This window comes from Myotis yumanensis, unplaced genomic scaffold (assembly GCF_028538775.1).
Source record: "Myotis yumanensis isolate MYYU_CA2020_CCGP unplaced genomic scaffold, mMyoYum1.0.hap1 SCAF_9, whole genome shotgun sequence".
NCBI lineage: Eukaryota > Metazoa > Chordata > Mammalia > Chiroptera > Vespertilionidae > Myotis > Myotis yumanensis.
In genome coordinates this window covers 260,867-274,247 of record NW_027223760.1, presented here as the reverse complement: position 1 = coordinate 274,247, position 13,381 = coordinate 260,867, and the positions used below count along the sequence as shown (strand labels likewise).

Sequence of the window (13,381 nt, the reverse complement as noted above, 5' to 3'; positions counted from 1 at the left end):
GGCCTGATTTTGCCCCCAACTGCCCTCCCCTGCCAGCCTGATCTTGCCCCCAACTGCCCTCTCCTGCCAGCCTAATCTCACCCCCAACTGCCCTCCTCTGCTGGCCAATTTGGTTATGATTGGTCGGTTTCTATACCAGTCAGCGTCAAAAGCTCTGCCTCCTAGGCAGCCATTGGCTCCTCACAGTTCACCCAGATTAGGTTCTGATTGGTAGGTTTCTATGCCAGTCAGCGTCAAAAGCTCTGCCTCCTAGGCAGCCATTGGCTCCTCATATCTCACCCAGATTTGGTTCTGACTGGTCGGTTTCTATGCCAGTCAGCATCTCTGGGCCTATCAACAGGGCCTGATCAAAAAGGCAGGGCTGATCAGCAGCCCTAGTGAAGGCCTGGAGAGAAATGGAGGCGCCGCTGCTGGAGAGAGGCAAGTGCTGATCAATAGCTGCCATAGAGGCTACGGATCAGTCCCAGCTTCTCTCTTCAGGCCTCCCTCCGGGCCTGATTCACAGCCCCCTGAGCAGTCAGTGCTGGGTCACCGTGCCTGCAGCCCCAGCAGTCAGAGTTGGGTCGCCACAGCAACCCAGTGCTGACTGCAGGACTGACTTCCAGTTGGCCGAGCCTCCGGTCGTGACGGACCCAGGGATTTTATATATTAGGATATTTGGGTGACTGGTGTCTTTTTTTAAATGTTTGTTGTTGTTGTTTTTTTAATTGATTTCAGAGAGAGGAAGGGAGAGGGAAAGAGGGATAGAAACTTCAGTGAGGAGAATCATTGATCAGCTGCCTCCTGCATGCCCTGATATGGGGATTGAGCCCGCAACCCGGGCATGTGCCCCAACAGGGAATTTTTGAACTGTGACCTCCTGCTTCATGGGTCAACATTCAACCACTGAACCACACCGGCCAGGCGGGTGACTTTTTTTTTTTAATGAAAATATTTCATTAATTCAGTGAACAGCTAAACTGCTCAGCACAGTGCCACTTGTGACAGGACTGCAGGAATGACCACAGAGCTGACTCACCTCTGGGCAATCCTGATAAGTAAGAATCTTTGCTCAAGTACAAATACCATTTCAGTTGATCAGAAGTCACATCAGTAGCTCAGAGGAGCGATTTCCAACCTTTTGCATCCCCTAGCACACAAAATAATTACTAAAATTCTGCGGCACACCAAAAAATATGGTTTTTTTGCCCATCAAAAATAAAAATAGGTATAATTTTTATTAATTCACACTAGATGTCTATTGTTGTGTTGGCTGTTGTCATTTTGTATTTTATTTGACAATCTAAGGGAAAAGAGGTCAGTGCCCCTGACTTAATAGTCATGTTCTAAAAATTATTTTGGTACACCATTTGAAAATCGCTAAACTAGGGCTTTGTTTGGGGGAATACACACCTCTTCATGGTGAAACTGGCAACACTGGAGGATCTAAAGATCTTTATTAAAAAAAAATATAGAACTGACCTTTATTAAAACTTAAAAAGAACAAAGACAATTTGATGAGTGCCTTGATTATAATGTACCTGCTATTTACCTGTAATTACTCCTTTATACACAGCCTAAAATTCTTGTTAATGCCTCAGAAAAGTAAATTTTAGAATACTAAAAATAGATTCAGTGCTTTAAAATAATTCCTAAGTGAAAAAAAAGTTTGAAAAATGTAAATTTTTTTTTTAGTGTTTCAATGATTAAGCATAAGGTTAAAATGCTATTTTCACAATAGAAAATACGAGTTATAAAGGATTAAAAAAAGAAAGAAAAAACACCCAAACTTTAGAAGCAATAACATTTGGCCCTGGCCAGATGGCTGTTAGTTGGAGAGTCATCCTGTACACTACAAGGTGGTGGGTTCGATTTCAGTCAGGGCACATACCAGGTTTCGGGTTTGATCCCATACTGGGTGCATGTGCAAGGCAGCCGATTAATGTTTCTTTCTCAGATCCATGTTTCTCTCTCTCTCTCTCAAATCAACAAAAGAAATTTTAAACTTAAAAGCAATAATATTTGTCCTACTTAATATTTAGTCTTTAAGTTTGGCTATTTTAAACACACAATGTATACTCTGTCATTCAGGTTCATCTAAGGAAACATGCTTGGAACAGCAGAGTGGCCTTGCAGCTCGAGCATCAACCTCAGTGGCGGAGGCATGAGGACAAGGCCCTGCAGGACAGGGTCCGCAGCATGGGGTCAAGACTCATGCAGCTAATGTCGACTGAGTTACAGACTCACTGAATCTAATTTTCAAAACACAATATTGAATTTGTTACATGATAATCTCATTTCTATATTTCCAGCAATACTTAGGCTTAGAGAAACTGAGAAGCCAATTCCCAAGTTTCCACAGATCTCAGGAGGAAGCATGTGTAGCATCGGTGCACAGGGAGAAGTTCACAGCCAGTCCACACAGGATATGGCTCCCCAGGCTGTGGGGTGGGGGTCACAGCCCAGTAGCACTCCCCTGAACCTGACTCTGACCACAGCCCCACTCCTCCCGCTATAAGGTGACGGGCTGTGAGAATTCATCCCTGGAACCCACAGGTGAATGACCCAGACCATCGCTAGGCCCAGGCCCAGATGGCTGGCCCCTCGTTCATCCACTGAACACACTTCACTTAGTACTGAGTACATAGCCAGTGTGGGTATACGTTCCTAGGTGCACCAGTCCCTGGGGAAACGGCGACTTCCCAGTGGTCCTGGGGGGCATGAAACAACTGACTCACAGCCCCATGTGGCCGGGCAGATGACGAGCACTCTGTGACCTTGCCTTGGAGAACAGGGAGGAGCAGATGGCTTGGCGGCCAGGCTAATGCCCAGCCACACACAGCAAAGCCACCCAACAATGGGCAAACCCAGCCAGGAGACTCCCCCAAGACCTCGTCAGAAACACTGGAGTTACTGACGTCTGACGCTAAAAACACTTCTGAACTCCCTGGCTGCATCAGCCTGTAAATCCCTTTTTTGGTGTGAGCTCGTTCGTGTTCTGTATCTGTCTGTTTAAAGCCACAGCCCTGACCAGCACAGTGGGGGGCGGGGGGGGGGGGGGGGGGGGGGGAGAATGGACGGGTTTTGATTAACTGTCCCAACCAGTCCTTTACGGAATGGCGGTACCTGTGTGCATGATCCTGAGACTCCAATGTAAAAGCTGTATCTGAAACTTGCCATCGCCAAGGCCGACCATCACCACATCTTTGCCCACAGTCAGGTAGGTCTGTAAGAGACAGATATGCAGACGTGACTCACCAACAAAGTCCAGAGAAAGCAAAGAGGTAGCCCAGCCCACAAAGCTCCCCACAGCGGATAGGCTGCCAGTTAGCACATACAGCAGGCAACTCCAAAGATGTTTCATAAAGGAACTACCATAAAGATACATTAACTCTCATGTTTCCATAGGAAATCTAATTACATTTTATGTAATGCCATAAACATTAGTAAACACCTATCACATGTAATGCATAAAATTACATTAAAATTATGCAGCATTTATGCTTTGAAAAGAATAAACTGTAGACATTCAAAGGCCAACATAAGTACCGAGAGCAACACCCCCATCTCAAGTTACCGCTTGAAAACAGGAAACGTAGTCCTGAAGCACCTGACAGGCCCGGAAGGAGGAAGGCTGTGTGAAGAATGCTAACCTGGATGATCTGCTGATAAATAAGCCGATGGCGTTTCAGATAGTCTTCCTCTTGATCATGAATAAAAGATAGGACCTTGCTTTCTAACCAAAACCCGGTGTCTTCCAAAGTAGACAGGTAAACTTTTCCTTCTGTGCAGAACTGTCCAACGACAAAAAGATAACTTGGTGACGGGGCGGCTTGGGCCAGGTGCTTCTTGCTCTGGCCCGGGGTGGAGACGGGACACACCTTGTGCTGAAGGTGGATGCTCAGCCGACAGTGCAGGCTGAAGGCTCGCAGGGCAGCTGTTTCACTGAAGTGCTCAGCTTTCCCACCAGGCGGCTGCAGAATTGATTCCAGATCCACCTGCAAAATAAGATGCCTGTGGGCATGTTCCCGCTGACAAATCGCCACCACACCGTGCATGGCGAGGACGCACGGTGAGGATGGTGGGAAGCACCTGACATAACTGCACCAGGAGAGGGAGCCTGAGCAGCAGAGGTGACTCTGCAACTCGGTAAAGCTGTCCAAGAAATGTAGTCTTCCCTCCCTCTGCCCCTGCAGTCTCCCACTAGGGGACAGGAACATCACTTGTAAGTTCTTGCTTAAGCCTGGTGAAGCCTTTGCCCCGAGGTAAATTCTGACCTGCCCTCTGTGAGGGGCAAAGATAGCCCTGTCAAGACAGACCAACCTACACAGAAAAGAAAGAGAAAAGCAGTTCCCTGGGAACATGGCTCCCCTCCGCGGGCAGGGTGGGACCTCAGGCTGGACTCCCCGACAGTGCACGTAACAGGAGCAGGGCCCTGTTTGGCGGCAGCAACACAGAGGGAAGGGACGTCCCTCCAGCCTGTCATGGGGGTAGAGCCACTTGTCACTTGTGCCGGGGACACTCCCCTACTTTTCCTGGAACCCATGGGCAGTCCCGCCTTCTAAGCCTGTCAGTCACCCACGCCTCATGTCCTTGTCTGCACACTGAGGGGGGACTAGACAGCTCCCCAGTCCTTCTCAGCTGGGAAAACTTCCACATAAATACGAACATTTAGACCTAACTGTCACTCCTGCTAGTACGCGCGTCACTAACTCTCACAGGTCTGTATCTGTTCTATAAAGTTACCTTGGACATTGCAAGTGCTTTCAAAAGGTGGCTTAGTTTCTTCCGGGGCGCAGCGAGCAGGCACTCTCGGTTCTTCGGGTGGGTCAGCAAGTACTCTACGTAAATCAATGCCAGCTCAGGCTTCAAGGGGCGTGGGGCGTGGATTTGCACCTTCCGCTTAGATGCCGAGCTAGTCTGAGAGGAGAGCAACAAACTGACACACTTGTCCCAGGAGAGCGTCCGCTCTGATAGTCGCCCTCACCAGCAGATCTAAAGAGACGGGATGTGAGCACACCTTTCCCTGGGGGGGCTCCTCTGGCAGCCAGTCGCAGACGAGTTCCAGAATGTGCCCCACGTGTCCCCAGGAGCAGAGACAGTCCAGCAGCGTGCAGTAGCTCCTCTCCGCAGCCCCCTCCTCTTGGTTTCTCAGTGTGGAAATCACACTGCAGCTGAACATATCACATACACAAAATCAGACCAAACGCTTCCACAGCAATCTCCCGCTTGTCTAAAAGGCGAGGACAGCCCTAACCGGTTTGGCTCAGTGGATAGAGCATCAGCTTGTGGACTGAAGGGTCCCAGGTTCAAGTCCAGTCAAGGGAATGGACCTTGGTTGCAGGCACATCGCCAGTAGGGGGTGTGCAGGAGGCAGCTGATCGATGTTTCTCTCCCATCGATATTTCTAACTCTCTATCCCTCTCCCTTCTTCTCTGTAAAAAATCAATAAAATATATTTAAAAAAAAAAAAAAAAAAAGGCGAGGACACTGGAAGCAGCTTTAGGAAGAGGAGCATCAGTGCCGCCAGGTTCAGGGTCAAGTCCTCCCTGACATGCCACACAAACCCACCCTCCGTTTCCCTGTTATCTCCATCCGGCTCCAGAGCAGATTCCAAATTTGGGGGTAACGATGTTTGCTTAGCATCAAAATATTAATTGTATCATAAATATGAATAAAAACGAGTAATTTTTACTGAGCTAATAACCAACACTATCAAATAAAAAATAAAACGTGAGACACAAAAACAGGCCCCTACGTCAGTCATTTAAATTTTGTAGACACCACATTAAAAATAAAAAAGAGGAACAGGTAAAATTAATTTCAATAATGTATCCAATCTCCCCACAACATCATTTAAAGATATAATAAAGGAAACTACTGAAGAGACATTTACATCCTTCTCACACCAAGGCGCGGCGTCCATGTGGGTCTGCAGCACAGCACAGTGACCAAGGCCATGCTCCCCATGTCGCAGCCACACTGGCCAACGCGTCACCATGGACAACAGCGCAGCTCTAGCGTCTCAGCATGTCGGGCTTGACAAGTGCCCGACTCAGGCTCAGAGGCTCAGAGGCTTTAGCTCTGCGCAGTCACCACGGGTTCCTGGACAACGCGAGAGCCTTGGGAAGCTGCCCCCTCTTCCCCTGCACAGCTAGCAGCAGCATCTGAGAAGTCACAGCTGATGGGGGGCAGCCTGCTGAGTGTCAGTGACAACAAGCACAGTGATGCGGGGCTCCCCTTGCACTGCTGCCCTGAGCAGAGTACCTGAAGGCAGACACGGAGGAAGGCGGCATGAAGGACATCAGCATGAAGAGAGGGATCTTGCAGCGGTCATCCTAAAAGCACAAAAAGGAAGACAAAGTGAAAGGGTATTTAAACACCACAATGTTCTGAAAACTCCCCATTTAACTTCCTATTTTCAAAGTGGCTCAGCAGGAACTACACAGGTAATTCTGGCCATGCGGAATGCGGGAACTTACAGCTTCTGGAAAGCCTCATGTTTGACAACTATTTTCAAAGTGCACACAACACTTCGATGCTCTGTAATGTATTCATTTTTTGCAGATATTTATTAAGCACCTACTGTGTACCAGGCAACAATCTAGAACCTGGGGCTACATCAGTAACCAGAATAACAAAATTTTTTGCTGTAAAAACATTGCTGATAAAAGGAAAAAAAAGTTATCTGCATACGCTTGGTATCTTGAACATAAAACTCAAGAGAATGAAACTAGAGAAAATTTTTAAATAAAATACCCAGAGTCTCTGTAGAAAGACGAGATAGTGTGATGGGAAATGTGGAAAAGAGTTTGCTGGAGCTGCCTCCCAACACCTAATCCCTCCCAATCAGACTCCGCCAGCTAATGGGAAAGGCGTGGGGAGAGCTGATGCGGCAAACACATCAGACTTCTGCAGCGCCTGCACCACCGAGCACTTAGGACGCCACTGCTCTCTGCCCACGGCGGCAGAACGCAACACAAAACGCCCTTGCCTCACTCCCTGCAGGGGCCACGGGTCCTCTGAGCTCCTGCAGGTAGAGCAGCTCTCTTGCCGTCATCACTTGGAATAAAGGGAATTAATTAACTGCCTCCTTGGGCTCCCAGGCACCCAGCCACACTGCTGCCACCTCATCCAGGGTCCTCTGGGTGTCTGTGTTTATCTTCTGAGATTCTTGAGATAATGCTGGTGTCTCAGGACAACGGAATTACTTGAACTTTTAAATGTGCTGGTAGCTTTGGCAGCCTAGGCTGCTGGCTTTCATGGACAGGACAGTTTGCCTTTCAGAGGTGTGTCAGTCACAGAAACAGCTCACAGATGAGCCAAGAGTACATTTTCCAAGAGAATGGGGTTCCCAAGACCTATGATCTTTCGTCACTCAGACCATGATCTCTTTATAATTGGGGATAATTTGCATTTTTAACTATTGATCTTATTTTCATTTGTTTTTGAATATGAACTTCCTTCAGAAGTAAATTAAAAAGTCAAGGAATGAGAAGGCTTCCTTCACCCAAACAGAAGTAATGACAACCCCTGGTTCTCTCTGCCCCGATAACAGACACAACTCAAACACTTCCCATTTGCTTTTCGTGCGGCATCAAATGCTGGAAGCTGCCCACACAGCCTAGGTGCTACCGCACCTTCATGTTCACGAACTCCTCCTTCTCAATTCCCTGCAAAGCAAACTGGATTTCTAAAGGAGTGCCACAGACCAGCAGAGACAGAAAAATCGAGTGCTTACCCTTGACATTCCCCTGCGTGCTGGAGACATGAAGCTGAAAGGCATGTGGCCTCCACCCCCAGAAGGCTAGTGGCCAACCCCCCTGCCAGGTAAGAACTGGCTGAGCCCCTCCTGCTACAGACGAGGCGCCAGGGCGAAGCAGACGTGTCGAGCACTTCTGCTAATTCTGCTCCACTGTCACCTCAATACGCTTGCTTACAGGTGGCAATCTCACCTGAAACACTTTCAGGTACTCAGGGAGCACAGAGGCAAACTTGTCAATGGTGTAGAGCCTGGCCTCTTTGTTCTTCTCCATACTTCTGTGAATGCTTTTCCAGAGAATCACGATGATTTCTAGCAAACCTGCCATGGATGCAGCATCGCTGACTGACAGGGTTTTATCCAGAACCTAAGATGCAAATAATTTTACTGTGAAAGAATCAAATCATAACAACTACTAAGATAATAGCACTGTCTTTGAAAGCACCCTTCAGAATTCTAGAACGAAAGCAGAAATGTAAAGAATATCAAGTCTATTTTCATGTCTATTGAAAAAGGGTTTATTCTGTATTTGAGAATCTCTCAGAAGTAAATTGGTTTCTAAAAGCCCACCCAAGAAATAACTCATTCTATGTTAACCCTATATCCTTTCAACAAACAATTTACATGAATTATAAATCCTCAAAATGTATAACCTATTGTCATCACCTACGGACATAACACACTAGTAAAAAGCATGCTTTTTCTTTTACTGTACCTTTTGGTTTGTTAAAGGATGTGACTTCTCATCACAAACCTCGACGTGAACAGACTCTGCGTGTGGGGAGGTGTAAAACCTGATTACTCAATGTGATTACACTAAAACTCAGGGACGAGCTGCCCATTCTACAGGCTGGAAGGTGTGACGCCGACCCCGCTCCTCATGGGTTTCCTCAACTTGTTTCTAAGTTAATATACGCATTGACATTTCCCAACTTAGGCTGGCAGCAAGCCATAATGGCTGCTGTTTATCGTCTGAATGTGGGCCTGAACCACAAAGGCTCTAATAAATTCTCCCCTGCCATCGCCTCAAGCTGCACATATGCACCCCGGCAGACACACGGACCAAGTCCTGTGGTGGCCGCAGCAGACAGCTGGAGAACCTGCAGGAACAGGAGAGGCCACGGCGGACTCACTGCAGGTGTTGGTACTGCTGTGCTCTCTACTGAAGTATGACGGAAAGTAAGCTTGATGAATGAGGGTGCACAGAAAGGACAAAAGTCGTTTCTATATAGTGACATTTTTCAATGGGCACTTAATACTCTGAATGAGGTATGGCCAGTCACATTTAAAAAGCAATAAAACTACCAAAGCCTACTATGAGAACAATACAAATAACAAATTAACAAAACTTCATTCTGTATTTAATTCTATGTTTTACTGCTCTGCAGCCTTATCACAGGTGCCTCACAGAAACCATCACTTCTTACAAAAATGTGCTACGTTCCCAAGTGAGATCTCATTAAAGAGGAAGTTGCCCTAATCGGTTTGGCTCAGTGAATAGAGCGTCGGCCTGCGGACTGAAGGGTCCCAGGTTCGATTCTGGTCAAGGGCATGTACCTGGGTTGCAGGCACATCCCTAGTGGGGGGTGTGAGGGAGGCAGCTGATCGATGTTTCTCTCTCATCGATGTTCCTAACTCTCTATCCCTCTCCCTTCCTCTCTGTAAATCAATAAAATATATTTTTTAAAAAAAGAGGAAGCCAACTTTGTATTTTAGCAGAAATAGCTTTGATTTTTCATAGACAGTAAAGAGGGAAAGTAAAAGCTTCAAAAACTTTTGCTTTCAGCCTTATATTTTTAGAATATGTATGTGACAAATTATATTTCTTTTCTAGCATAGTTCACAATGGAACTACTTATTTCTAAACCCTTGTGTTTTCTGATGGTACAGAAAATGATCTAAAATATTACAAAATGCAAGCTCTCATTAACGTCTAAATTTTTAATAATGAGCCTGGAGGATTCTTTCAATATTTAAAAAATGTAACAGTCTCAACTATTATTACCTTATAAAATACGCTTTTGTCTTTTGCAAAACCATCCCTACCATCAGCACGAGTCTGAGGCTGGCCCAGAAGCCCTGGCACTCCGCAGCACACACCTGCTCATGCCCCTCACGGTGCCCACCTACACATGGCAGCCCCCGCCCTGCAGATGGGGTGCTCACTGTCCTGGCATCTTCAGCTAAGGTTTCTGAAGATTAGCAGCGATAGAATCACTTTCCAGAAGAATCCTGCCCACCCAATCCATACATGGAGGGAAAAGCCCTAAAGAGAGGAACTCAAATCCCAACAGAACACAAAGCAGGGCCAGTTCTGAATGCTCTCAGCTGAGGGTTTCCCAAATCCAGGCTGAAAAGGCCTGTGAGCTGATGCAGCCACTCCTCAGGCCAGCTGTTCCGATGAGATGCAGCCCCCCTGTCTCATGCCCTCTTCTCTCTGTCCCACACCTGCGGTCCCTGACTGGGGCAGGGACAAGGCTGGTGGGAAGGTGCCACACAGGCCTGAGTCCAGGGGCACATGTGTGAGCAGTACTCTCCTTCTGACATGTAGCTGGACAGCCTGAGACCAAGGACTAAGCAAAGCCACACTGGAGCCCTGAGCAACCTGTCAGCCTGTATCAGAGTGGACACAGGGCAGGAGCGAGGCAAGACGGACCGGCGCCAGGGCTCGCCTCGTGCCAGCACACAGTTCCATGTTGCAGCAACAGTGTAAACTATCTTTGGTGTCTTCCTTGTCAAGGCGAGTCTTCTAACCTAGACGAGCACCACAAAACTGCCTAAGATTTTACTTTCAATGTCTGTGAGCACGCAAGTTTGGTTACAAGCTTAAGACAGTGCCGACAAGTAGTGTGTCCAAGCCCTAAACATTCTCTTCTTATGCTCTGAAGAAATAGCAGCCAAACAATCTCTTTGATAAATTACTTAAAAAAATGTTTTAATTGATTTTAGAGAGGGAGAGGGAGAGAGATGGAAAAAGAAGAGAGGGAGGGATGGAGACATCTGTATGAGAGACATCAATCAGCTGGCTGCCTCCTGCATGCCCCATACCGGGGATCGAGCCCACGGCCAGGGCATGTGCCCACACAAGGAATCAAACCAGCAACCTTCTGGTGCACAGGACAATGTCCAACCAACTGAGCCACACTGGTCAGGGTTAAATCACTTCTGATAAATTATTTAAGAGAATTCTAAATAAAACTGAGTCCTAGAAATTCGACCCCATAATGTTTTCAGTAGCATCTTACAGCAGAGGTTAAGAGCTCTACCACCTAACTAAAATACAGTATGCATATGCCACCCCCAGACAGAAAAATATACAGAGAAGCTTAAGGCGAAGAAAATCTAGGACGGGGTGTTACTAATAATAAATTTCCTCTGCATTAACTCCTACACAAATTCCACAATGAACTACAAAGGATGTACAACAATTCTTTCAAAAACATTATGACCCTCCAAAATAATTAGCTGAAATATCAATACTAAAAGAATAGACAAAATGTTCCTAAAGTTGGGGATTGGGAAGAATTCCCCCACTCCTGGACAAATAATAAACTAATCTAAAACCAGATTAACTTAATATGTGTGCACAACAGAGTCTCTTTAAAATGATGAACCAGCAGCTTTCTATACTTTTTAGACAAAGAAACAATAAATTTGTGAAGAACTGACAGGACAAAAACACGTAGGTTTGGGTGCTAATTAGTGAGAAACATAAACAAGTTAGGACTTGGGTGGTAACTGATAAAGGCGTAACATGGTTTGTTTATCAAGGCTTTTGGCCCTGGATTCCTAACTTTAGCCACTGGGATCTTTTGGGGTGGCCTGTGCTGGGCCCGGACACTCACATCACAGCCCATGGAAACGAGGGGTAACATAGCCCAGGGCTCGAAGCCCCGTGTCCTACTTACACTCACGTTCTCCTTCTCCCTCTCCTCGTCCTCCTCCTGGTGCTCTCGGACTGCCTTCCGGATGCAGGCATTTAAGCAATGGCGAATCACATGAATCAGCTTTGCTATAATGTTGAATATAACCAATAGTTTGTTCACATGTTTCTTCAACAAAATTGCCTTTTAATAGTAAAATATAATCCCAAATAACTACAAGTGCCATCCAACGGAAACCATTCAGCAATGCATTCGAGCACAGAGCTTACAGCCAGGCTCCTTGGCGTGCATACCTATGTTGGTGCAGGCGGTGTGCTCGTGGGCGTGCTGGTAGAACCTCCTGGCAGCAGCATGGTTCATCTGCAGCAGCGTGACGCAGCGCTCACACCACACCTCCTCCGGGAGGTTCACGGGCAGGAAAGAGTTAAAGATGAGGCTCACCAGGCGCCGACACACAGGCCTGGAATCTGATTCCAGACGAACCAAAATATGCTCCATGGGGCAGATCTTCCAAAACTGTGTGAAAGCACCAAGCGGGAACCTGTCAATGGTTCCTGTCACCTTAACATTTTAAACAAAATTTCCAGAGCATAACAAAAAAGAAATTAGATGTTGTTCCTCCAACGCTGGGTGCAGGAGACCCGCGCCTGTGCCAGCACCACCTGCAGCAGACAGCGGCATGCTGCCCACCATTCCACTGGGTGACAATCACCCATTCCTGTTAGCTGCTTCTCCACAGGCCCATCAATCTCTGACCTTGATTTTCAAGAACAAACCTTTCAGAGACCCCACCACTAAGCCACTCTCTGCCTTCCCTCTAAGAGCCAGCTAAGATCAAGACAAAAGAAGCACCTCATTAAGACAAAGCCCAGACTCCGGTCCCAGGCCTTCTTTCTGTCTTACTGGTCTTTCCCCTTCTCGTGGGGAGACTCACTAGTAAAGCAGAAACAACTGCCCTCTCTATTCCTCCCAGCCATCACCTCCAGAATCCTGTGCAAGCAGATTTACAGCTCAAACAACACTAAGCCAAACACTTCCCTTTCAGACTCAGAATCTCGTTTTAACAGGCTGTTAGAACAAAGCCAATCAAAACTGCACCCAACTTTGTTGAAACTGACATGCTGATTCTAAAATTGTCGTGGACAGGCAGAGGGCCCAAGCCGCAGAGGGCCCTGAAGGAGGAGGCTAGGGGTTCACACACCAGACTCAGGGCCCTCGGCACCCAGGCCTGTGTGGCCCTGGCCCAGCACGGACAGCAGGAAGGCTAGACAGAGCAAGTCCACAAACAGACCACACCATCAACTGATTTGCAGCACAAGTACCAAGGTAGTGAGAATGGGGATGATGTAGGTATTCTTACTATGCAGGTCATATAAAATATACTGTTTTTTAAAACATAAAAATATTCAGGTCAAAATTTGAAAAGCATAAATACACACCCTAAGCAGTGACAAGGCCTTCCCAGATCCCCATCCCAAGACACCCAATCCCTGCTCGCAGGCAGCTGTCACTAACGTCCTGACTCTCCCAGGGTGTTTTATTTGTATCTGAGCAAATATGGGCTATAATGCTGTATGTTCCCCATTTCAAACAGCTGGCTCCTACGCTTGCTTTTACTCTTCTATCTTAGAGTTGTTTCTGTGTAAGTTCATTTTCTTTCATGGTCACACAGCATTGTCATTGCACGAGCGCACCGCAGGGCTGTGCAGCGGACCCTGCACGGATGGGCGTGTGAGCTCTTTCCCCAATGCTGTGG

At 47.1% G+C, this 13,381-nt stretch overlaps 1 protein-coding gene across 4 annotated transcripts in view; it reads right to left on the bottom strand.

Annotated features, from left to right (window-relative positions):
* The window catches only part of NCAPG2 (non-SMC condensin II complex subunit G2), a 70,634-nt gene that overhangs the window by 18,257 nt on the left and 38,996 nt on the right, over positions 1-13,381 (bottom strand). For 3 of the 4 annotated variants that reach the window (XM_070423553.1, XM_070423554.1, XM_070423556.1), the window contains 9 exons: positions 11,919-12,141; positions 11,650-11,753; positions 7,935-8,108; positions 6,247-6,317; positions 5,000-5,153; positions 4,726-4,899; positions 3,861-3,977; positions 3,633-3,773; positions 3,106-3,205 (listed from right to left, as the gene is read on the bottom strand). In XM_070423553.1, coding sequence (XP_070279654.1) covers positions 3,106-3,205; positions 3,633-3,773; positions 3,861-3,977; positions 4,726-4,899; positions 5,000-5,153; positions 6,247-6,317; positions 7,935-8,108; positions 11,650-11,753; positions 11,919-12,141 — 1,258 coding nt within the window. The remainder of the gene's footprint in view (positions 1-3,105; positions 3,206-3,632; positions 3,774-3,860; positions 3,978-4,725; positions 4,900-4,999; positions 5,154-6,246; positions 6,318-7,934; positions 8,109-11,649; positions 11,754-11,918; positions 12,142-13,381) is intronic. The other variant, XM_070423555.1, reaches the window with a different exon arrangement.